At 43.0% G+C, this 23,620-nt stretch overlaps 1 protein-coding gene across 4 annotated transcripts; it reads right to left on the reverse strand.

Moving 5' to 3' along the window:
• Positions 1 to 1,380: 1,380 nt before the first annotated feature.
• Positions 1,381 to 23,193, reverse strand: LOC114046849 (TNF receptor-associated factor 1-like). 4 transcript variants are annotated; one of them, XM_027867406.1, is made up of 8 exons: positions 23,126 to 23,193; positions 19,545 to 19,909; positions 18,433 to 18,517; positions 12,312 to 12,410; positions 5,722 to 5,793; positions 5,371 to 5,436; positions 3,761 to 4,201; positions 1,384 to 1,836 (listed from the first exon to the last, which is right to left on the reverse strand). In XM_027867406.1, the coding sequence occupies exons 2-8, from the start codon at positions 19,751 to 19,753 to the stop codon at positions 1,561 to 1,563; spliced, it is 1,248 nt and encodes a 415-aa protein (XP_027723207.1). In that variant the 5' UTR covers positions 19,754 to 19,909; positions 23,126 to 23,193; the 3' UTR covers positions 1,384 to 1,560. The 4 variants fall into 4 exon arrangements, with proteins under 4 accessions (XP_027723208.1, XP_027723207.1, XP_027723205.1 ...); XM_027867404.1 differs by having other exon boundaries at positions 3,761 to 4,204; XM_027867405.1 differs by lacking the exon at positions 23,126 to 23,193 and having other exon boundaries at positions 3,761 to 4,204; positions 19,545 to 20,003.
• Between the last annotated feature and the right edge of the window lie 427 nt (positions 23,194 to 23,620).

The following is a 23,620-nucleotide window of genomic DNA, read 5'->3' on the forward strand; positions in this document are numbered from 1 at the left end:
AGATGAGGAAACATTTATTCCAAGTTATGTAACTTATCTAAGCTATTAAAAATGGAAGAACTGGATTAAATGATCCTCCAAGTCTCTTCTGACTCTAAATGCCTATAAGTCTAAGGATTCAATCAGTCACATTACTTAGGGGATAGACAAAGCAGTGAGGCAGTACATAACCTGAAATTCTGTAATTCTCAGGCTCTTTAAGGTAGCATTATTATTTAACATTTATACTGTAATGAAATATTACTAATGCCATCAGAAATTATGAAATAAGCCAAACCAGGAAAACAATAAACAATTATTACAACAATGAAAATTTTTAAAAAAAGCATGAAACTGAAATTTTATAATTATAATGACTAAGACGCTTGGCCCTGGAGAAGAGTTTAGAAAATGTATCTCCCTCACTTCCTTCCTGAGGTGGGAGACTATGGGTTGCATACATTGTATATATATGGGTTGCATATTGCATATGTTGTCAGACTTGGTTGGTATCTTTGTTAGCTTTTCCTGAACTGCTTTCTTTCTTTCTTTTTCTTATCTTTATTAAAAGGGATGTCTCACTAGATAGGAAAGGAGGAGAAATATATATTTGGAAGAGATGGTGTTGTAAAAAAACAAAATACCCATAATAATATAATTCAGTTTAGAGGACCTTGAAGGCCAGTCTCTAAATTATTGACTTTTTTAGCCAATGAGGAGCCATTGAAAGTCTTGAACAAGGGAGTGAGGCCATCAGAGTCTCATATTAGGCAGATTAATCTAGCAGTGGTATCTGAGACAGGTTGGAAGGGGCAGGGGCTAGAGAAAGCTATTATAATAGTCCAGGTGAGAGGTAGAGAGAGTCTGAACTAGGATGGTAGCTATATGGACAGGGGAGGGGGGAGATTGATCAATAAAACTTGGTAAATGACTGAATGTGGAAATAAAAGGAAGAAGCATCAGAAATTACTCTGCAGTGTTAACCTTGGGTATCTGGGAGGATGGCACCACAAAGAAAACTAGGGTAAATGAAAAAAAGAAACAGGGTTATTTTTCAGTGATAGAGGACAGGGGAATTATGGAGGGAATATAATGAGTTTAGTTTTGGACATATTGAGTTTAAAGTGCTCACAGGACAGGTAGGTGTAGGTGTCCAATTAGGCAGCTGGAATCATACCAGTCCACAGACATTTCACTAACCACATTCCTAACAGGACAAATTTTACTCCTGGGCAAACTTATTAGCTAAGGATTACCTCCTCTTCTTTCTCCCTCCTGAAATCCTAAGTACATTCCCAGTGAAAAACATCATCATGCTCTTTATTCTCTCTGTACCTTCCAGTTAATGCCACCATGGACATAACCAGATATGTTAGAAAAAAAATTTCAGAGGTACTTGGCTCTATTATTATTGGTAAAGCAATGTGGTGTCTTGGAATCAGAAGACTTAGGCTTGGGTTGAAGTTCCATCACTTTTGAGTAAATCATTTATTACCTCTGGGCCTCAGTCTTCTCATCTGTATAATAATATTTGTATCACATACTTCATAGGGCTGTTGTGGGGAAAGCACTTTGTAAACTCTAAAGCACTGTGGGAATGTGAGCCCTTATTCTTTTACAAGCAGTAATAGATAGATGCTTATGTCTGTGCTTCATACTAAAAATAGTGAAGCAGTTACCTGGTGAGAACAGACTGACCATCCTTCCACATGCAGACTCATGACATCTCCTGGTGAAGTTGGTGATTTTCCATAGGTAGACACCATCATAGGAAGCCTCCTCCAGGAGATGGAGGCTCTGCTCCAACTTGGTCAGGGCAAGGTCTTTCTGGGCCAAGGTCTGTTGCAAATCCATGACCTGGAACATAGGGACCCCATCCCAGATCAACCTCTGCAACTCTAGGGGTGTCCTAATATTATCTATCATCTGGTGAGCCCCATGGTTTCTTGGGAGCATTGTAGAAGAAGTCAGCAACACTGTGGTGGAAAAAAATACTGTACCTGGAAGTTAAAATAGCTAGGTTCAAGTCTCGGCTCTCACCAGTCATGTGACCATGGACAGGTTTTAATTAACTTTCTGAGCCCCAGTGGCCTCATGTGAAAAATAGGGGGAATAATACCTGTGGGACTGTTATGAAAAAAGAGCTGTGTAGTAAATTGTAAAGTACCAAGGAAATGTGAGTTATCAGAAGTAGAACGGAAAAAGTACTGATTCTGACATAGGTTCAGTCTTATCTCTGCTGCTTTCTAGCTGTGTGACCCTAGGCAAGTCATTTCCCTACTGTGAGACTCATTGTCCTCATCCACAAAATGGGGATAATATCTTCACTACACCCCTTGAAATAATCCTGTGAGGAAAATGCTCTGTGAGTCTTCAATCATCACAGATGCATATGCTGTTATTGTTATTATTCTGACACATCCAGAGTCTAATTTGTAGCATATTAGGAGCACACATTTCTATAGCACTTGAAGGTTTGAAAAGTGCTTTCTTTCCAACTACTCCAAGAGTTGTATCGTTCCAGTTGTTAGCTATTATATAACTTTTTGAGAGTCTAGACCTTTGATTTCATTGGTGCAGGAAATAAGTAAAGAAATTCCCTCTATCAATTCAGAGAGGCAGTTTGTCTGCAACAGGTTTTAGGGAATTACCTGGGGCATGGAGAGATGAAGTGACTTACTCAGGGTCACACAGCCAGTATATGTCAGAGGCTGGATTTGAACCCAGGTTTTCCTGACTGAGGCTGGCTCTTTATCCCTTATGCCTCAATTATACAAATATCATAACACATATTATGATAATTCACATTGACACAACACTTTCAGGTTTACAGATTGCTTTCCTCACAAAAACCCTGCAAGGTGGGTAGTGAAAGTATTATTATGCCCATTTTACAGATGAAGAAACTGATTTGTCCAAAGTTATATAATTAGTGTTTGATTTGAACCCAGCTTTTTCCAGACTCCAAGTCCAGGACTTTTGCCTCTCAGTATTCCACCAACATTCAACAGCTATTTTATAAGCACTGCATGTGTTCAGGGTGCTATGCTATGGACTGGGGGAGATACAAGGTTTAGATAAAATACACTTCTTTCCTCATGGAGCTTATAGTCTAATGGAAGTTAAAGCATAACTATTATATGTGAGATTACATGATAAATGCTTCAGAAATGTCCAAAAGAAAGTACTATGTAAAGTAAGGGTTAGGGAGAGGGAGGGGAAAGGGTTGCCAACTGAGAGGATAAGAGAAGACTTATCATATGTAATTCAAGTAATATATCATATCATATGAGGATTTTATAGCTGGAATGAACCTTAGGGGTCATTTGGTTCTATCCCCTCATTTTACAGATGAGGAAACTAAGGTCCAAAAGGGTTAGGTAATTTATGCAAAGTAAGTCAGGATTTTAACCCAGATCACCTGACTCCAAATCCAGCATTCTTTTCCACTGCTACACTTAGTAATATGCAAATAATATAATATATAACACAGACTAATATACAATAGCATACACTATATAAACATATGTATGTTTACATACACACAGGTGTGTGCATGTGTATACACACGTGTAGAATTGTTACTTCTGTCCTTATCTTATCTCTCCCACCAGATTATAAGCCCAGGTCTCCCTTATCTCTGTGTCTCCCCCAATAGTTGGCACAAGACCTTATCGACACCTAACAAATATTTTTGTGCATAGAACAAATGAATCTGGCCTGCTCTAGCGTGTCTCTGGTTGACCCAGACTGTAGGGCTGGAGCCCCCGTGGCATCTCACCCTCTGCTCTAAGCCCAGGATGAGGTCCTGGGTCAGTCCACTCTGGTGTACAGAGGCAGCAATGGCCAGGTGGGAGGCCTCCACCTCCTTGTTCAGGACAGTCACAATATTCTCAAACACATGCAGCTTCTCTTCCAGCTCAGCAAGCAGCTTCTCCTTCATGAACCTCTGAAGGGCCAGCTCCTCCTCAGAGTCAGAGGACGCAGCATGGAAGCAGTCAGCCTCCAAGTCGCCATTGACCTCCACAGCTCCTTGTAATTGTAGGTCAGACAGGTTCCCCTCCAGGGGATTCATACTTGGCTTGGTGCAACTGAGGCCTGATATCCTTTTCTCTCTGTTGGGATCTGACTGGGCCTTCACTTGGCTCACAAGCTGTAACAGCAGCCTTAGATGGTCCCTCAGTGAGGAAGCCTCATGCTCCTTCACCGTTTCCTGGCTACCCTGCTGAGAGAGGGGAGGAAGGCGGTCAGGGTGAGAGGGTAGAGAAAGCTGACAGACAACTCACATCTGGGGAGATCCCCAGAGAAACAGCTTGCTGCTTTATCCCTAAGGGCAGAGGTGGCTCAGTAACTTGGGTATACTCCCAAAGTTACAAAGGGAAGGGGCTTTGATTGAAATGAGGGGGTCATCAAACATGCAGAAGAATGTCTGAATGAAGGAAGAGTGAGATACTCTGATGCTATATTTTAGGAATGTTAAATATCGCATCAGAAATAAATAGACCAAAGGTTTTCAATATCTAAAAAATCTTTAAAAGACTACTGAAAATGAGAGAAATTAGAACAAAGCAGTGATGTCATGTGGGATCTTTTAGATAACAAAGCAGTGGTGGAATCTTATATAAACTCAACATTTGAAATATTCTCTATCACCTGAGTTTAGTCTTGGGCACCACATTTTAAGGGCCTTGATAAAGTGGAATGCCTCCGGAGGAGGGTCACAGCTGCAAAAGATCTGAAAGAGTAATAGTCAAGTGCCCAATTTACCGATAAGGAAACTGAGGTCCAGAGAAGTTAAATGACATTAGCAAAGGTCACACAGGTAGCAGAGCTGGAGTATGACCCCAGGTACTCTGATTCCAATGACTAAATAACAACAACAAAACCCTGACTCCAAATCTAGTACTGGAAACATTAAGGGACTTGTAACTATGCCATAAAGGCCATTTGAATGAATCAGGGATGTTCAGCCTGCTGACAAAAGGCCTTGACATGAGCACTGCTTTCAAATATCCAAAGTGCTGTCTCCCAGAAGAGAGATTTGATCATGATATTCTGTGATATGTTTGGGAAATCCCACCCAAAAATTTGGGAGACAGTAGGCCAATTATGACTTCAAAGAAAGAGTTTATGGAACTACTTCAAAAGGAGAAAGAAATGGAAGGACAAAATATGGTCATTTTGATCTTGTGGTCAATGGGGAAACATTAAAAAAGGTACTTCATCAATGAAGGAGCATCATCAAAGCTGTACTTTCAGATCAATCTAGTGGCATGTGAAAGAAGGGTGGGAGGAAGAGGTGGGGAGAAAGGGATTGGGCTTGGGGGTCAGCGCTATTTGTTCAGCCTATCTGTTCTTATGTTGGGACCCAAGTTCAAAAATGATGCCTACCTTGAACGAACAGCCAATGTCTGCAAAGGAGCACCTACCCTGGACCTCAGTTGGCACCAAATCATCCTGGAAAAAACAAAGTTCCATCCCTTGGGTAATTTTCTTACAAATCCTCCCTAGTCTGTGGCAACCACCAGAAAGAACTACTATTTCTGCATTTTTGGAAATTCTAGGCACCCTCACAGCACAGGCCGAATCATTGCGAAACTCTCCATCCAGAAATGGTTACAGAAAGCTGGAGACAGCTCTCCAAAGTCTAAGTGAGCAAGTGTTCCTTGGCTGTCCAGCCGTAGGCTGGGCACTGTGAAGGATCCAAGCAAGAGAAGAAGGCACCTCAATGGTCTTACCTACCTTCTCTTCTGTACTGATCTCGGTCATGGTCTGCTTGTGTTCCTTCAAGAAGATTCCTCCACATACATGTGTCTGTTCATAGGTGAAAAGGAGACTGTAATGAGACCATTTCACTAGAGGGTCAGTGGAAAAGAAAATTGGTGAAAATTAGGAACAAGGATTCCTTTTCTCTATCCCCCTCCCCCATCATCTTTAGTTTATTTATTGCAGTTGCTAATAATGAGTTTATAACCAAGAGTCAGACATCATAGAAAATGACTTAAGGTCTCATCTAGTCAGTGGATAAAGCACTAAATGTGGAATCAGAAAGACTCTTCTTCTTGACTTCAAATCTGGCCTCAGACACTTACTGGCTGTTTGACCCTGGACAAGTCACTTCACCCTGTTTGCCTCAGTTTCCTCATCTATAAAATGAGCTGGAGAAGGAAATGGCAAATCACTCCAGTATCTTTGCCAAGAAAACCCCATATGGTGTCACGAAGAGTCAGATAGGACTGAAATGACTGAATACCACCAATAATCATCTAGTACAATTCCCTTTTTATACATGAGGAAATGGAGGCCCAATGATGGAAAGGGACTTGTTGAAGGCTCAGAGATCTTCTTCTTCTTTTTTTTTTTAAGGCAATTGGGGTTAAATGACTTGCCCAGGGTCACACAGCTAGTAAGTTACAAGTGTTTGGTCTGAGGTCATATTTGAACTTAGGTCCTCCTGACTTCAGGGCCGGTGCTCTATCCATTGCGCTACCTAGCTGCCCCTCAGAGATCTTCTTACAGGCATCTAGGTGACAAAATGGACTTGGAGTCATGAAGACCTGAGTTCAAATCCTGCCTGGCTGTGTGGCCTTGGGCAAATCACTTCACAGCTATCTGCCTCAGTTTCCCCATCTGTAAATTAGGTAAAATAATACATTACAGGGTTGTCACATGGATCAGATGAGATAATGTTTTGTAAAGGGAAAAACCTTAAAGTTTCATATAAATGCTAGCTATAATTAGTAAATAGACAAGCTGAGATTCCATCTCAGGTCTTTTTCTGACTTCACATTCAGCGCTCTTTGAAGCACTAATGTCTGGATGCTCAAGGCTCTGGCTTCTCCAGCAAGTTCTGATCTAGTGGATGGAGCAAGCCTGACTCTGCCACTTGCTGGCTGTGCAGCCTTGGGCAAGTTACAGTTACCTCCCTAGGTCTCATCTATAAAATGATAACAATCTCTGCCCTACCTATCTCACAGGCCTGCTGTGAAAATCAAATAAGAGATACTTGTAAAAGTGCTTCCAAAACCGATGGGAACTCTAGAGATGTTGAGTCCCTTTATCATCTGGCCCCCATCTATCTGCTGAAATTCACCTCCCATGATGCCCCACCTCAACCTCTTATCCTCTCCTCTCAGTTCATCCAAGCCCTAATTATTCTCCGGGGCCCAGCTCCAATGCCACTCTCTCTGTGTAGTTTTCTCTGACCAGCCGTGCCCCCACTGAGCTCTCTCTCCTTTGAACCCCTATGGTGCTTACTATGTCACTCACTGAGTAATAGATTATACCCTGTCTCTCTGGTATTGTTTCACTTTCCATGTGCCTGTCTTGTCTCCCTGACTAGTCTGTAAGCTCCTAGAAGGGAGGGGCTGTGATTTTCACATCTCTTCTATATCCCCCATAATGCCCAACACATGGTTGTACCCATAGTGGGCCCTCTGTAAATATTTGTGGACAATGAGCCTCTGGGGCAGATTGAAAACAAAAATTTAAATGGAAGGGGTGGAGAGGAAAGAGAAGGAACCAAATATTTTATAGGCTTTTAATTTGAACTAATCTGTAGCAACACTGTTAGCTCTCCTTCAAAAGTGGAATAAAGAAAAAGCTCTGTGGACAATTAAGCAAAGTGGGTAAGGATGTGGAAGCCAGCCCAGCCTAACTCACAGGAAACCGTGTTTGGGTGCCTCCCCGCAGGTTCGGCTCCCCCTTCCAGGGACATGCTGTTCCCAGCGCAGGAGCCCAAAACAGCAGGGAGCTCAAAACAGCTGTTCGACCCGGGGGCCAGAGAAGGAGGGCAGTCGGAGGGGGGCGGGGTTTGAGCCAAAGCAGGAAGTCTGCTATGCCTCAGCCAATCCTGGCAGGTAGTGGAGACAGATGTAGGTAGGCTAATCCAGATAGTACCCTCCTTCATAGGCGATGCCTGCAACGTGAACAGCACAAATGTGTTTTTGCCCCCAAAGCACTGCACAAAATTCTGAAGGCACCTTTTGTGCCCTCCAAAAATCATTGGCATTGCTTCAGGTGAAGTGCCTGAAACCCATCTCTACTGAGCATCTTGAAAGAGCTGCTGGAATCACAGCAGGAGAGCTTGATTCATATTCAGAGGGCCAGAGTAATTCAAGTTTAGATTGAGTCTAGAGCGAGTGACAGAGAATAATATGAGATAAGGCTGGAAAGGAAGATTGGCACCAGACTGGGTAGGGCATTGCAAGCCAGAAGATGAGTTTAAGTTTGATTTGGTAGGCAACAGAATCATAGAATTGCAGAAGTGAAGTTGGAAAGGAGGTCAGAGACTATCTAATCCAATACCTTCATTTTACATGTCATTTTACAAATGACTTGCTCAAGGTCAGGTGGGTTGGAAGTGTCAGAGGCAGGATATGAACCCAGGGCCTTTAACTCCAGCACCATTCCTCTTTACCTTTTGTACCAAAGGCCTCCAGAAACAATAATGGCTCACGTTTTGGAAAGTATCTGCCAGATGTGAGGCAGTGTGTTGTATTGGAAAGAGGACAGTCAGGAGACTTGATTTCTAGTACTTGTTCTGCCACTAGTTACGTGTGATCTTGGGCAAAGGCGCTTTATCTTCCTGTAGAGGTGGCAGATTTGATATTATTGACTCTGGAGTGAGAGAAACTGGGTTCAAATCCCACCTCTGACATTAACTATCTCTGTGACTTTGGGCAAGTGTCTTCACTTCCAGGCATCACTTTCCTCATCTCTAAAATGAAGGATTGGCCTCTTAATCTAAGATTTCAATCTATGATCCTATGACCTTTCCGGGCCAAGTCACTTCCTCTATAAAATAAGAGGGCTTAACTAGACAACCTTTAAGATGCCTTCTAGCCCTAGACCTTCAGATCATTAGTCTCAGACAAGAGAAGGGGAGGAAACACTGAAATATTTGTTCCTTTATATCCTGAATATATTTGGAGTGTTTGGGTCAAAATTCTGGGGGGAAAGAGTGAGCCAAATGTGTCTTTTAAAAAAAAAGTTTATGGAATCATTAAAAAAGAGAGAGAGAAGGGAAAGAGGAAGGACAGAGAATGATTTTTATCCTCTGAGTAATGGGAAACCACTAAAGGTTCTTCAGTATGGAAGTGACGTGCTTTAGGAAGATCAATCTGGTGGCCTTCTTTGGAGAATAACTTCTCTTTTGATTCAAACCATTATATAAGGGGCTTAATTAAACCAAACCCTAGAAATTCTAGCTTTTAACTAGAACAAAATACTCCCTGTGGGCCCCATCTTCTCTCCCTTGTCCCATGGCTCTTCCTGTGGCTGTGCTCTCTGGAGCACCACTCATTTCATCTTCAGTTACCTGTGAGTATTGGCCCTCTTGTAAGCCACCTGGAGTACGTGCAGGGGAAATGTCCTCCTTGGGGACTGTGCTTATGGCACACTAGTTCAAAGTACAAAAGAGCTTGATTTCTACGCGAGAAGGCTCAGCCTCTTACCTTTTCAAACAGGAAACCACAGTTACCAATAAATAGAAAATAAAATGTAATAGGTGGCAACATCAGACAGAGGGACTGGGGACTAGTAGAAGAGCTAGGTATTTTAAAAAGGGTAGAGGATTATCATCACTCCCCTCATTTGGAGTATGAACAAAATAACAAAATAACAAAAGCTGGGAGAAACCTTAAAAAGTAGAATTCAAAACTGGAGGGGCCTTAAAAATATTCTAGTCCCTAATGCTTTTTTCACAAATGAGGAAACTGAGGCACAGAGAGGGATTAATTTGCTCTAAGTCACACAACTAGCTAGTGTCAGAACCAGGACCAGAATCTATTAAGTACATAATCACCCAGGTTGGTAACCATGGTATCGGCCTCGATCCCTCAGTTTCACTGACCTCAAAAATCTAAACAGTTGCTACATTTTGTCTTTTCCAGCTTCACAACATTTCCCACATATGGTCCCTTCTTTCCATTCATGCAGCCACCAGCCTACCTGGATTGTGGAAGGAGCCTCCTAATTCATCTCTCTGTCTCCATTTTTCCCCACCCCAATTCATTTCCACAGCCAGAAAAGTGAATCTCCTAAACTGCAGGCCTGATTATATCACTTTATAGTAACTAATAATAACTAGCATGTATATAGCATGCTAAACTTTACAAAGCACTTTACAAATATCTTGTTGATCCTCATAACCACCCAGGGAGGTAGGTGTTATTATGCCCATTTTACAGCTGAGGAAAGTGAAGCAGATAGGGGTTAAATGACTTGCTCAGGGTCACACAGCTTTAGACTCAGGACCTGTCCTTTTGACTCGAGGTCTGCCACCACTCTACTACCACTAAAGCACCTAGATGCCTCAATAAACTCCAGTGGCTCCCTATTACCTCCAGGATCAAATACAAACTCCTTTGTTTTGCATTTCAAACTCCTCACTACCTGGCTACTACCTTTCCAGATTTGTTAAACATAATAATCTGTCTTTCTTGCTTTTCTTCACACAAGACACTCCATCTACCCTCTCTGGGACTTTGCACTGGTTGTCTTCCATGCCTGCAAAGGTCTCCTTCTTCCTTCCACTTTTTGGAATTTACAATTTCCTTCAACACTTAGCTTAAGCACCCCCTTTTGCAAGAGCTATGCCTTCCTGTCCAAGGTTTCTGTTTGGTATATAGAGCTATACATGGCAGCTGGGTGACGCAGTAGATAGAACTCCGGGCCAGGAGTCAGAAAGACCTGAGTTCAGATCTAGCCTTAGACACTTACTAGCTGTGTGACCCTGGGTGAGTCACTTAACCCTGCTTACCTCAGTTTCCTGATCTGCAAAATGAGCTTGAGAAGGAAATGGCAAACCACTCCAGTATCTTTGCCAAGAAAACCCCAAATGGGTTTACAGGGAGTCAGACGTGAGTGAAATGATTAAACAACAACAAGTATATGGGCCTGCTGTCCTTCCTGATAGAATATAACCTCCTTAAGGCCAGACACAACTTCATATTTGTCTTTGTATCCCTAGCACAGTACCTGACATCTGAGTAGGTGCTTTCAGAATGATTGCTGATTGATAAATAATTCTAATTGATAGATAATTCAGTCTAGTGCTCTTATCTATATGGTATGATTTGAGGACTTCCAGGAAGGCCTGCCTATTGCCAAGTATTCCTACTGTATCCTGGCATGTTAATGTTAACACTGGCTTAAATTTTACTGTTAGAATGTCATTCCTGGAGATTAAGGAAGAACTTGCTAATAATTAGACCTGTACACAAGCAAATAGGATGATTTGTGAGGTAGAGAGCTCTGTGTCCCTGGAAAGGGTCGAAGAGAGGTTGACTGTGTGTTGGTGAGGGATGTTGTAAGGAGGAGTTATGCACTGGGACAGGATTGGAATAGGGGATGTCAATCTCTGAATAGGTTGTGGATGAGTGTTGGGAAAGGGAGTGATTCCAAGTAGAGAAAACAATCCTACAGGATCCATGGCTGTACCCAAGTGAACTTTCCCCAAACTCTTCACGTTAGATAGCTCAATGTGTGGATTCATCTACTCTGAGCAGAAAAGAAGCTTCTTATTGACAAAGACAAGCATTCCTATGGGATCATAGGTTTAAAGGTGGGAGGGACATTAGAGGTCATTAAGTCCAGCCCTGGCTAGCTGTGTGACCCTGGGCAAGTCACTTAACCCCAATTGCCTGAAAAAAAAAAGTCCAGCCCTAGAATTTTCCAGATTAAGGAAATAAATCCCAGAAAGGTTAAGTTACATATCCAGGGTCACACACTAAGTATCTGAGGCAGGTGTTCCTGACTCTAAATCTAACCAGTGCTCTATCTACTATATCACCCTGCCTTCCTCTGCCTTTGTTAGCATCTAGCACTCAGGAGTTCCTCTGATGGTGGCTAAATGGCATGCCAGACTTGGAGTTAGGAAGAACTGAGTTCAAATCCTGCCCTCAACACTTCCTAGCTGTCTAATCCTAGGCAAGTCACTGAAACTCTGTCCATCTCACTTTCTTCATCTGTAAAATGAGGATAATAATAGCACCTACTGCCTACCGCCAAAGGTTGTGATAAGCAGATGAAATAATACTCATAAAGCCATAAAACAGTTTGCTAACCCTAAATTTTCACTGATAGACAGTTCTCCTGGGAGTGAAAAGTGCAAGAAGTGCATCAAAGGTGAAATGAGTTGTATTAGGAGATAAGAGGTTCCCTATCCCTGGAGGTCTTTAAGAGGAGGTTGGAAGTAGTTATTTGCCCACTGTAGATATAGAATTATTTTAGGAATGGGCTGAATTAGATTATCTCTGAGATCCCTTTCTATTCTGAGACCCTGGAATTCTGGGACGACGTTGAACCAACTACCCACACACTCCACTGACCTCAAAATTCTTCATGAGGCCAGTCCAGCCGCACCCAGAAATCACGCAATGCACGCTCAGCTCAGAGATCTCCTTATTAATGGCAGCGTCAATGAAAGCCTGGAGAACAGAGAACAGTAGCATCAAATCACCAGAATCATAACCCCTTGCATGAGCACTTTTATATTATTTAAAACATGTCGGCATCCATTATCACGTTGCATACTTATCAGAACCCTGACCAGGAGACAGGGCAAGGGGGAGGACACACATTCAGTCCTCAGCAGGGCAGGCTAGGGTGGGGCAGGACACTGAATCTGAAGTCAGAAAGGCTTGGGCTCTAGGGTGGGCACTGGCCATGTGACATTGGGCAAGAACTTCAGTTTCCTTCTTTGTGAAATGTGCTATCTACCTCAATTCAACAATTTAAAGTTTAATTCAGCAAATATTTGTAAGTTCTTGCTCTATACAGGACACTGCACTAGGTGCTGGGGATCTAAAGATACCAAAGAAATAATTCCTGCCCTTAAGGAGCTTGCATTCTACTGGGGAGATACTTCATATACTCAGGTAAATACTGAATATTTTACCTACCTTTCGGAGTTGTAGATTACAATAGTAACTCACATTTCTAAAGCCTTTTAAAGTTTACTAAGTCTTTTCCTCACACCTCGGTGAAGTAAATAGTATAGATATTACCACATGCAACTCCACCCCCCCCATTTTTACAGATGAGAAAATGGAGACACAGAAAAGTTACTTGCCTTGGGTTACTCAGTAAGTACCAGAGCTGAGATTTGCCTGATTCCAAGGCCAATGATCTTTCTATTACACTACAATGCCACTCTGAACTTTAGACAGATGTGTATAAAATGTGTTATAAACTCCAGAACCAGTTATTATTAGTACGTCAGTAATGACTGTTGCTGCTGCTGGTGGTGGTATTGTTTGTTGTCTTAGACAGAGTTAGGAAAGGAAGCAGCATGGTTTGATGGACTGAGTTTCAGGACACCTGAGTTTGGTTCCCAGATGGAACACTTATTAGCCTTGTGAACTTCTTTCTGGGCTTCAGTTTTCCTCCTCTGTAAAATAAGGCAACTAGACCAGATGATCTCTAAGGACTCTTCTACCTCTGACCTTCCATGATAATATTTGGGGTGCAGAAGCTTGAGGACACTGAGCTCTTTGCCCTAGAAGAAAGGGCCTCAGGCTTCTGGATCTTCCCCAGGACAGATACCACCATTATGTCAATGGGGGTTGTGCTCAATGCCATGAACTGTCCCAGATAGTTGGAAATCACTGAAAACAAAGTCTGGGTGGACTTTCTAAGGTGAACACACACACACACACACACACACACACACACACACACACACACACCCACCCATGAGAACATACGGAAAACACTTGTCCTTCTGTCTAGGCTGTTCTGAATCATGGGCTCCCAGTGTGTTCTCAGCAGTCCTGGAGCAAGCTACAGTTTCAGGGTCTGCTGGAGGGGCTTGGCCAGGAGTGCCTTGTTTAGGCAGGACTGTTGCCTTCGTGAATACTAGTATTATAAAGTAAAGGGAGTATCAATACTGCTTTTGTACAGACTTAGCAACGGTACCTGTCCCCCAAGAGAATGGAGTGGGTGTAGGGGGCTCCTTGGCCCCATGCCTGAGAATTTGTCTCTCCAGAGTTGTTTACTTTGCTTGGGAACTGCCAAGGGCTGTAAGAACTTCTCCTTTTTGGAAGCTCCAGTGGAGTTAACTTGGTAGGATTTCAAGGGTAAAGGACCTCCAGAAGGGCTGGGCACCTTCACTGGTGCTGTTCCACCTGGACCCTTGAAAGCTCAACCTTGTTCCCCTCTGCCCAGCAAAATCCCACCGATCCTGTAGGTCCTGGCTAAATGCTCCTCTCCTCTATAAAGCAGCCTGATGAAGTGGAAGGAAAATTGAGAGAGGGAGGTTCTAGTCATGGTTCAGCAATAATCTCACTGAACAAGAGGCCAAGCCACTTCACTTAGAGGACTCAGTTTCTCCATCTGTAAAATGAAGAGGTTGGACTAAACAAGCTCCAAGATCCTTTCTGGAACTGATATTTTATATTCTAACATTCCATATTCTAAGCTTTCATCCAGCACTGACATTCTATTTAAAGCCCTTTTTAGCTCTTTTGTTCTATGTGCTTACATCATGGGTTCTAAGCTCCCTTCTAGCTCTGAGGTTCTATGTTCTAAGTTCCTTTCCAGCTGTAACATTCTATGTTCAAAGGTCCCTTTTAGCTCTAACATTTTGTTATAACCTGTGTTCTAAGCTTCCCACCCATTCTAACAACCCATGCCCCTACTATATACTATGGTCTTCCTGTGGAGTCAACCACAAGTCAGGTTTGGTGGAACAACATAATAGGCACCACTATAATGCTCTACACTATTAGAATGGACTCTGCTCCCCAAAATCTTGTCTAAGGGGGTTTTATTACTGAGGCAGAAAAAGTGCCTTGTTATACAGAGAACTATTATTATATGTAACACCTGACAGAATACTTATTCTAGGAGAGATTGAAAGCTTAAAGGGGCCTTGGAGATCTAGTCCACCCTCATTTTATGTATGAGGAAACTGAGGCCAAAATAGATAAAGTAACTTTCCTAAGGTCAAATAGTAAGTAGCAGAAGTAGCATTCAAAGCCAGACTCCAAATCTAGCACTCTTTCTGCTATAACATATTGGTTCTAAAAACCTCTGGGAAGAAGGTGCTCTGGCTAAATTTCCTTCCCTTCTGTTCTACAGGAACTCTTCCCCCCTACAGCTTCTCAAGTCTTCCTATCACTTTCCCTTTCCTTCCTCTGGGGCCACTTGTGTTACTCTTGCCTGTGAGGAGGGAAGGGAATAAGCATTTATACAGCACTTACTATGTGCCAAGTACTGTGCTAAGTGCTTTACAAATATTATCTCATTTAATCCTCAAACAATCCTGGGAGGTAAGTGCTATTATTATCTGCATTTTACAGTTGAGAGATACAGAGGTTAAGTGACTTGCCCAGGGTCACACTGCTAGGAAGTATCTGAGGCAGGATTTGAACTCAGGTCTTCTCTACTCTAGTAACAACACTTTATTCACTACACCACCTGGTTGCCTCTAGGGGGCCATGATCAGAGAATGCCCAGCCTTTGTTCTTCTAGTTCAGAGACTGATTTTTGATTGTCACATAAAACTAAGCTAGGTGGTGAAATGGATAGAGTGTCAGACCTGAAGTCAAGAAGACTCATCTTTGTGAGTTCACATCTGGCCTCAGACACTTCCTAGCTGTGTAACCCTGGGTAAGTCACTTAACCCCAGTCACTTCAGTTTCCTCATCTTTAAAATCAGCTGGGGAAGGAAATGGCAAACCATTCCATTCTCTTCACCAAGAAAACACCAAATGGGGTCACAAAGAGTTGTACACAACTGAAACAATTGAACAACAAACAAAACTGAGCCAGACAATGTAGCCAAAGTAATTTCTCATTATTCAACTGAGTTTTCAGAAGGAACACTTTGAAAGAAAATCAGAGGACAGTCCTGACCTTGTTCAGTCTAATGCCCTGAGCCCCAGTAGAGGAAACTGAATCACAGGGACCTAAAAGGCCACCTAATTTAACTACACAGTTTTGTAAATGAGGAAACAGAAACCCAAAGAGAGAAAAAGACTGATCTAAAATCACACAGCTAGGCAATAACTGAGCTGGGGATCAGGATTCTAGTGTTCTAATGGCCATCCGAGAGCTCCCTCCATCACGTCCTGGTGCCCTACCTGATGGAAGCCAAAGCTCCTCAACTTCTCGAACAAATATGCAATATCATTTGACCGTTTTATAAGATTTAGATCTGGAAGGGCCCTTAGAGATCGTCTAGTCAATGGGGTTCTTTTTTCTTTTTCTTTCTTTCTTTCTTTCTTTCTTTCTTTCTTTCTTTCTTTTTTTCTTTCTTTCTTTCTTTCTTTTTATTTATTTATTTTTTTGCAAGGTAATTAAATGATGGTTAGTAAGTATCAAATGTCTGAGGTTGGATTTGAACTCAGGTCCTCCTGACTCCAGGGCCTGTGCTCTTGTCTATTGTACCACCTAGCTGCCCCAAGTCAAGGGGTTCTTAACATTTTTGTGTATGTAATGGGACCCTTTGGCAGTCTGGGGAAGCCTATGGTTCCCTTTTCATAACAATGTTTTTAAACGCTTAAAGTAAAATGCATGGAATTACAAAGGAAACCAATTCTATTGAAATAGTTATCAAAACGTATATATACACATAAGCTCAGATCACAGGTTATGAACCTTTGATCTAGTCCAACTCTTTTATTTTCTAGATCAAAGAACCGAGGCCCAGAAAAGTGAAAGGGACTTGCTCAAAATTACAGAGGTAGCAAATGGTGAAGGCAGGATTTGAACCCAGGTTTTCTACTTCCAAATTCTATGGTCTTTCCAATGTACCACACTGTCTCTTTTGTGAGCCACACAAAGTAGGGGATGAAGAAAAGTAGTCACATGTCTCAGATACATGGAACAGTATGGGTCACCTTGAAAAAAGCAGTTCATCACCTGGCCTGGCCACATCTCTGCACAATGTCCACCCTATCAGCTACTGGAACATCATTTCAGGCAAACAAAGCTTGTACCAAGGCCTAAAATTAATCCTTTCATGTCTGTGTCCTCTGTTCAGCCAATCACCTCATGAATCCTAAGAACACTTCAGAGCAGAATTAGCTTAATGAGATAAGAGGATAAGGACAAACTGATAACCAGCTGGTGAGCTATGTCTTTTCACAAAGAGGTTAGTCTGAGCCACATGTATGTAGATTTTTCCATACTTTGATGTTGTAATGGAAAGAGCTGGGTTTATAGACAGCAGCCCTGGCTTTAAAGATTGCTCCAGCTACTTCTTAGCAGAGTAACATTGGGCAAGTCGCTCAACCTTTTTAAGCCTCAGAGGCAGTTGGAGATGACCTTCATTTTGTGTCTTGTTCTAAAGGACAAGCTGGAGATCAAGAAATATCCATTATGTAAAAACACTCTAATACAGTCTTATTGTCTTCAAATCCTTAAATGTCTCACCCAAGTTCAGGCCTGGGTCAGGAGTCGGAGAAGTCCCTGGTACTTCCCCACAGGGTCTGTGACTAAGATTGCACCATTGGTTTCCTTCATACTCACCCTATCCAAAATGATGGACTTGAGTGTGATTTGGGTTCTGTTTTTTAAAACTGGCCCCTTTCTCCTTACCCTCACACTCAAAAGCTCTCTCTGACCAATCTGACCACAGTGCCTGGGTTTCCCCCACTAGTGTCACCTTTGAGGGATAATGCACTGGAGGCCCTTGTCAAAATGCAACTGTGTTACCTGAGAAGAACAGTCCATTACCAGTCACTCAGTCCTCAGATGGGAGTAATTTAACACATGAACAACTTGAGTCATCTAGCAGGGCTTTGAAAGAACAGGACATAAGATGGCGGTCCAGAGCATTGGGAGGGAGCAGAGCATTGAGGCTAGCCTGAGCTTAGCTTGAGATGGCAGACTCAGGTTCTACTCCTGATTCTGTCAGAGTCCGCTATCCTACTTAACTCCAAACTCCACTCTAATCTGGCCTTCCTCTGGGATAGCCTACACTTATGTACAAGAAGCTATATTCAAGACCGGCTAAAGTAGGGGAATGAACTCCAATGTATGTGGAGGGGAAGGTAGTGAGGAGAGAGAAAGTCATGTCACTTCTCTGGATCTCAGTTTTCCCATCTGTAAAATGAGGGAATTGGAATAGATTATCTCAAAAGACTGCCTGCTCTTAAAACAAACAAACATATCGAAAAGTTCATTTGAGGAACAATTGTAAATCTCTCATCTCCCCTTCAGTGCTCACTTCTCTCTTTGTGCTTTTTCTCCCTCCCTTTCAGGAAACCAGTACTGTGTGCCATTCCCAAAGGTTCTTTGTTCTCAGCTAAACATTCATTTTTTATAATGTTCCCCTCCAGAGGGCTTTGTATTTTAATAAGGGACAAAAATCCTTTGATTACCGAAGGACTAAATAGTGATAATTTAGGCACTGTGACTGTTGATGAGATAAGGAAGGCCTGTCTCATACTCTTCACCATACAAGATAAAGGCAGCATAGGGATCTTTTTCACACAAGCATACCTTCTCTTCCGATAAGAAACTTTCATTTCCCACAGCCTGCAGATTCTCTTCCTTGCATCTTGAACATATAGGGCTTTTGCTGATCCTGGCAAAATACATTCAGCAAGTTTGGTTTATACATCGACAGCTTGTCCCTCTCATTACCCGTCCTGATCCCAAACTGGAAAACCTAGGAATCACCCTCTGGAACAGATAAAAATGGGTCACCTCTCTAGGCCCTGTCCACAGCAAGATTTAGAAGCACCAAAGCTATGAAGCGAGAACAAACTGTGGGCCAAAAAGCCCACATGGGCTTGTTATAGGAGTTGTTAGAATCAAATGTGATAGTAATTGTAAAGTGCAGTGCCTGGCACCTCATCAACATTATATAAATATTAGTTATTATTATTATTCAACTTGAAGGTTTAAATTCCTAACACAGAGCACAGAGTCCAGACTGGCTTTTGATCACTCCACAGAATTATAGACATATAGAATGTTAGAGCTCAGAGGGCCATTACAACACACAATGTTAGAGCACAAAGAAACCTTAGAAAATTGACCATTAGAGCTGGAGAGGACCTTAGAGTACTGAATGTTAACTTGTAGAATATGAGAACTATATTATAAGATGGAAATAGGACTTAGTCACAGCCACACAGCATGTGGCAAAACCAGGGCTAGAACACAGATCTCCTGACTTTAGCTCTGAGGAAGAGAGCTAATGTCAGACATTTATATCTGGGTATGAATAAAAGTCAGTGAGTTCCTTTTCTCAGAGACATTTGTATTTCCTAGATTATGGAGCTGGAAAAGATTTCAGAATATAAAATGTCAGAACACAGAATGTCAAAGCTGGAAGCAGCTGAAAGACAAAGAATGTTGGAACATGGAACATGGAATGTTACACTACAGTATTGGTTTCAAGCACTGGTGTGTAGGATGGGGGAAGGAGACCATTGTGTTTCTTCAAAGGAATGTCTCTGTCAAAACCTTAAGCTAGTCCATTTTCTCCCCTTCCTCTGATACCTAGAGTCCCGGAGAGACAGACAGATGGACAGACAGACAGACAGACAGAAGACAGATGGACAGACCAGCCAGTTCCTCCTCCATTCCTTCCCCTCCCCCCTCACCTCACTATCCAGGAGAGACAGGCAGCACAGTAGCGGTGGCCACATAGGGTCTGCTGGGCCTTCTTCAGAACATTGTGACAACCACAGCACAAGTATTTGGGCTCAGGGGTCTTCTGGCAGATACTGGTAGGGTATCCAAAGGGGAATTCGTTTTCATCAGGAGTGAGACAGGGGCCCACAGGGGCACTATCAGTAGGGTTCTCTGCCATCTGGGGAGCTCTTGGCAAGTGGAGACAGGTCCTCTGATACCCACCGATCCCAGGGAGCAGGCAAGCAGGTGCTTAGAGGAGAGGTGATTCCTGTCACCTCCTCTCTTGTGAGGTGAGATGCTGATGTCTTTATTCAGCCACTTGATGAGTCCTAGCCTATGGTGAAATGTCATGGGGGGAAGGGGGAGGGAGTCTAATGAGGATGACTAAGAAATTACCCTGCTGGGTGGAAAAGTCCCCTGGACATTGAATTGCAATGGTTAAAAAAAAAAAGAAAAAAAAGTCCAGTCCTTCTTTTGATTAAAAAAAAAAAAAGACAAAGAAATTTGTCATAGACTTTAGGAACCTAGTCATACCATCCTCATGAGTACCTCGACCAGAGCCCCTCCTTGCTTCAGCAGAATCATTTCCCCTGAGCAGGAGCTGGGTTAAGAAAGTCCCAGATGGCATCAGGCCAGAACTCCCGGTAACCACCCAGTAGGTAGCCCAAGATAACTTTCCAGCCAAACGCTGACCTCACCAGGGGGGCCGTGGCAGTAGTAATATTTTACAACAGTGGTTCTGTGACTGACTGTGTTCTAAAGTCCCTTCTAGACCTGGTGCTTAACATTCAAATTCTAACATTCTGTTTTCTCAAGTCCTTTCTAGGGCTGACAGTCATTCTCTGCTTAAGGTCTCTTTCAGTTCTAATATTCTCTGTCATAAGATCCTTTCCAGCTCTGATGTTCTGTGTTCTAATGACTGTCCCTTCCCACACTGACATTTTATGTCTTACGATCTCTCGTAATTCTAATATTCTCTGTTTGAATTCAAGTCAGCAAGCATTTGTGAAGCACAAACACTGGTTAGATAGGGGGGCATACAAAGCTAAGAGTAACCAGTTCCTATTTTCAAGGAGCTTACCTTCTACAGGGATTGAAGGGGGTGTGGATAGAAAATGTACGCAGATAAATGGAATACAAGATTTAAAAGTGCATTAGGAAAGTTTGAGGAGGAAGCTGGCATTAACAACTAAGGCAGGGAGATCAAGGGGAGTTTCTTAGCAGAGATGGCACCTGTACTCAGCCTTGAAAGGAGATTCAGAAAAGAAGACTCTGAAAGACAAAGATGAAGTGGGAGCACATTCCAGGCGTGGAGAAGGGCTTGGGTATCACACAGGAGATAGAATGTCAAGTTCAGGGTCCAGTTAACTGTCCAGTTTGACTGAAACACTTTCTCCCTTGGTTGTTCACTTTGTTTTTCTGGATTAAAATCTTTATTTTTTTTTCCTCCAAAAAAGTGCAAAAATCTTAGAGGTGAGTACATTGTTTTCTAATGCTTTTTATGGAGTGGAGGAGGGGAAATATCTACACAAAGATGAAGGCAGTGCTTCCTTCCCATTCCCAGTGAAAGAGGCATGGCTTTGAGGTGGCACAGGTCAGTCTGGGTCCACAGCAACTCTTCTGAGTTGGAGTTACCCAATTCCATTGATTTAACCCCTCTAGAGAAAGGTTGAGTTGCAGAGCTAAGGAATGTTGGTCGAGTGATCAACTGATATCTTCAGTCTGGCCTGGTATCTTCCCCAGGGGGAATGTGCTCTATTCATGCTCTCTGGGCTGAAGAGCTCTATGGAGCCCTGAATAGTTGCTTACCTCTCAGTCAGGCCCTCCTCAAGTCCCTTCTCTATTGTCCCATGTTCTAACATTCTATATACTAAAGTGCCTTACTATACTAAACACTCTATTTCAAGATTCAAGTGGTAGATTAGGTTGGGAAATCCTCTCTCAATCAGCTGACAGGATGATGTGCCAATTTAATTTTATTGGTTCTCCAGTTCTGATAATCAGGTCTCACTATTTTGCACACAAGTAGCCTGCCTGTGGGCAGCTAGGTGGCATAGTGGATAGAGTGCTGGGCCTAGAGTCAGGAAAACCTGAATTCAAATCCAGCCTCAGACACTGGCTAGCTGTGTGATCCTGGGCAAGTCATTTAAGCCTATTTGCCTCAGTTTCTCAATCTGTAAAATGAGCTGGAAAAGGAAATGGCAAACCACTCCAGTATCTTTGCCAAGAAAATCCCAAATGGGGTCACAAGAAGTCAGACACAACTGAAAAACAACTAAACAATAACAAAGCCTGCCTATATTGCCTCCTCTTAAAGTACTACCACTACTATTCTAAGTAACCCTGCTGCTTCCCAGGCTTCCTTCAACTCCTTGAGACCAGGAGTTAAGATTTTTATCTCTGTATCCATCTAGCACAGACTTACACAAAGTATACACTTTTTGATTTGCTAAATGAAGTGTCTGAAACAAAGCAATATAGCAAACATGAAAAATGACCATGTAACAAATATGATAAATTACTCATTAATGAGAATGCTGATCTCACTAGTGGGGTTGTGGCATTAGCGTAGCCATGAACATATACTCAAATATAAGGTGTCCCCAAAGTCTTAGTGAAGTTTGAAGTTTAAATGGCTCCCATGGCTATCAAAGCTTCAAACTGCATTAGGACTTTGGGGACATCTTGTATTTAAATAATATATGCGATTAAATGTATTAAATCATAATAAGAAAAACTCTAACAATGTAATAACTGTGCTGAAGGACAGGAGACACTCCTGTGGCACTGGGGAGAGAGCACTGCGGGGGTAGTGAGTTCTAGTCTCAGTTCTGACTCTAGTTTCCCCTGTGATTTTGGCCAAATTTCTTCCTCCCCCGGATCCTTGGTTTCTCTTTCAGTCAACTGACAGTCTTCCTCCCATTTCGAAAAAGTTAAAGATTTATGCAGCTGAAAAATAAGATTCCGAGGGAGCTGGGGGTGGGGGCAGGGGAGCTGTGTAATTATGCGTACTTGCGATCAAGTGAAGAGAGTGTTCTCCCAGGCGATGAGAAAAACCAACTAGTTTTATTTCAGCCTAAAATTTTTGCCGGTTTGGTAATTCCTAACCACCTGTCAGGAGCTGCCCTAATCCACATCGAGAGTGGGGTAGCTCAGCAAACCAGTCTCAGGGAGGACACAGGATCAAAGATTAAGGTCACTCAGACCTGATCTGGAAGTTGACTTGGGGGGGGGGGGTGTCGACAGTGGGCGGAAAGAGACCAGATGTTCAGCGACTAGGGAAGTCAAGCGAGCCAGGCAGAAGTCCAGATGTGTAGGAGGACGCCTTCAACCGGGGAACACGCGTCCAGGTGTGGCCTCTGGGCGCTACCATTAGGGTCCAGATGTAAGAAGGAAGTTGGGGGAAGTTGAGGGGAGTCGTGCTCAGTCGGAAGGGTTGAAGGGAAGGCCAGCTGTTGTGAAATGGCCTTGAGAGCAGATCAGGGAGACTAAGGAGGAGTCCGGAGGGAGCTGTTACCCAACCCTTTGCCCCTACAGGGATCGGGCTTACCTGGAGTATTTGCATCTCAGCTATCTGCCTTTCACAGCTCCTGGAGGATTCCCCCGTGGACCTCCCCCTCCTCCCACACCCCAACCCTCTTCCGGGAGGGTGCGGCCTGAAAATGGGGAGGCTGAGCCTGGTGCGACCCTAGGGAGGGGCTGGAGAATGTGGAGGAGGGAGTGTGGGCCCTATTAGTCGATAGCAACTAACTGTCACCCCCAGGGAAATACCGCTTTCCACGAACTCCTACTTTGTGGTTGTCTGTGTGCCTCCACTGAGTGGAGCTTCCCTGGCTTCTGTCAAGTCTCAACTGAAGTTCCACCGTCTGCGAGGAGCCTTACTTCTAAAGGCATCTCCACTTTATCCTATGTCTGTCTGTCTTTTTGCTATGTAGTTGTTTGCCTGTTGTGTTCTCCGTTAGACTGTGATCTCCTTAAGAGCAGGTTCTGCTTTTCACCTTGCTGTGTGTCCCCAGCGTGTAACATAGTGCCTGGAATGGAGTAG

The sequence above is a fragment of the Vombatus ursinus genome, unplaced genomic scaffold (genome assembly GCF_900497805.2).
Source record: "Vombatus ursinus unplaced genomic scaffold, bare-nosed wombat genome assembly UNPS02014786.1, whole genome shotgun sequence".
NCBI lineage: Eukaryota > Metazoa > Chordata > Mammalia > Diprotodontia > Vombatidae > Vombatus > Vombatus ursinus.

Coding starts and splice junctions, on each gene's coding strand:
- LOC114046849 (XM_027867404.1), bottom strand. CDS start 19,753: ATGGCAGAGAACCCTACTGATAGTGCCCCTGTGGGCCCCTGTCTCACT. Junction 12,411..18,432: donor GTTTCTTATCGGAAGAGAAG/GTATGCTTGTGT, acceptor TCTGTTCTCCAG/GCTTTCATTGACGCTGCCAT. Junction 1,837..3,760: donor TCCTGGGCTTAGAGCAGAGG/GTGAGATGCCAC, acceptor CCTATGTTCCAG/GTCATGGATTTGCAACAGAC.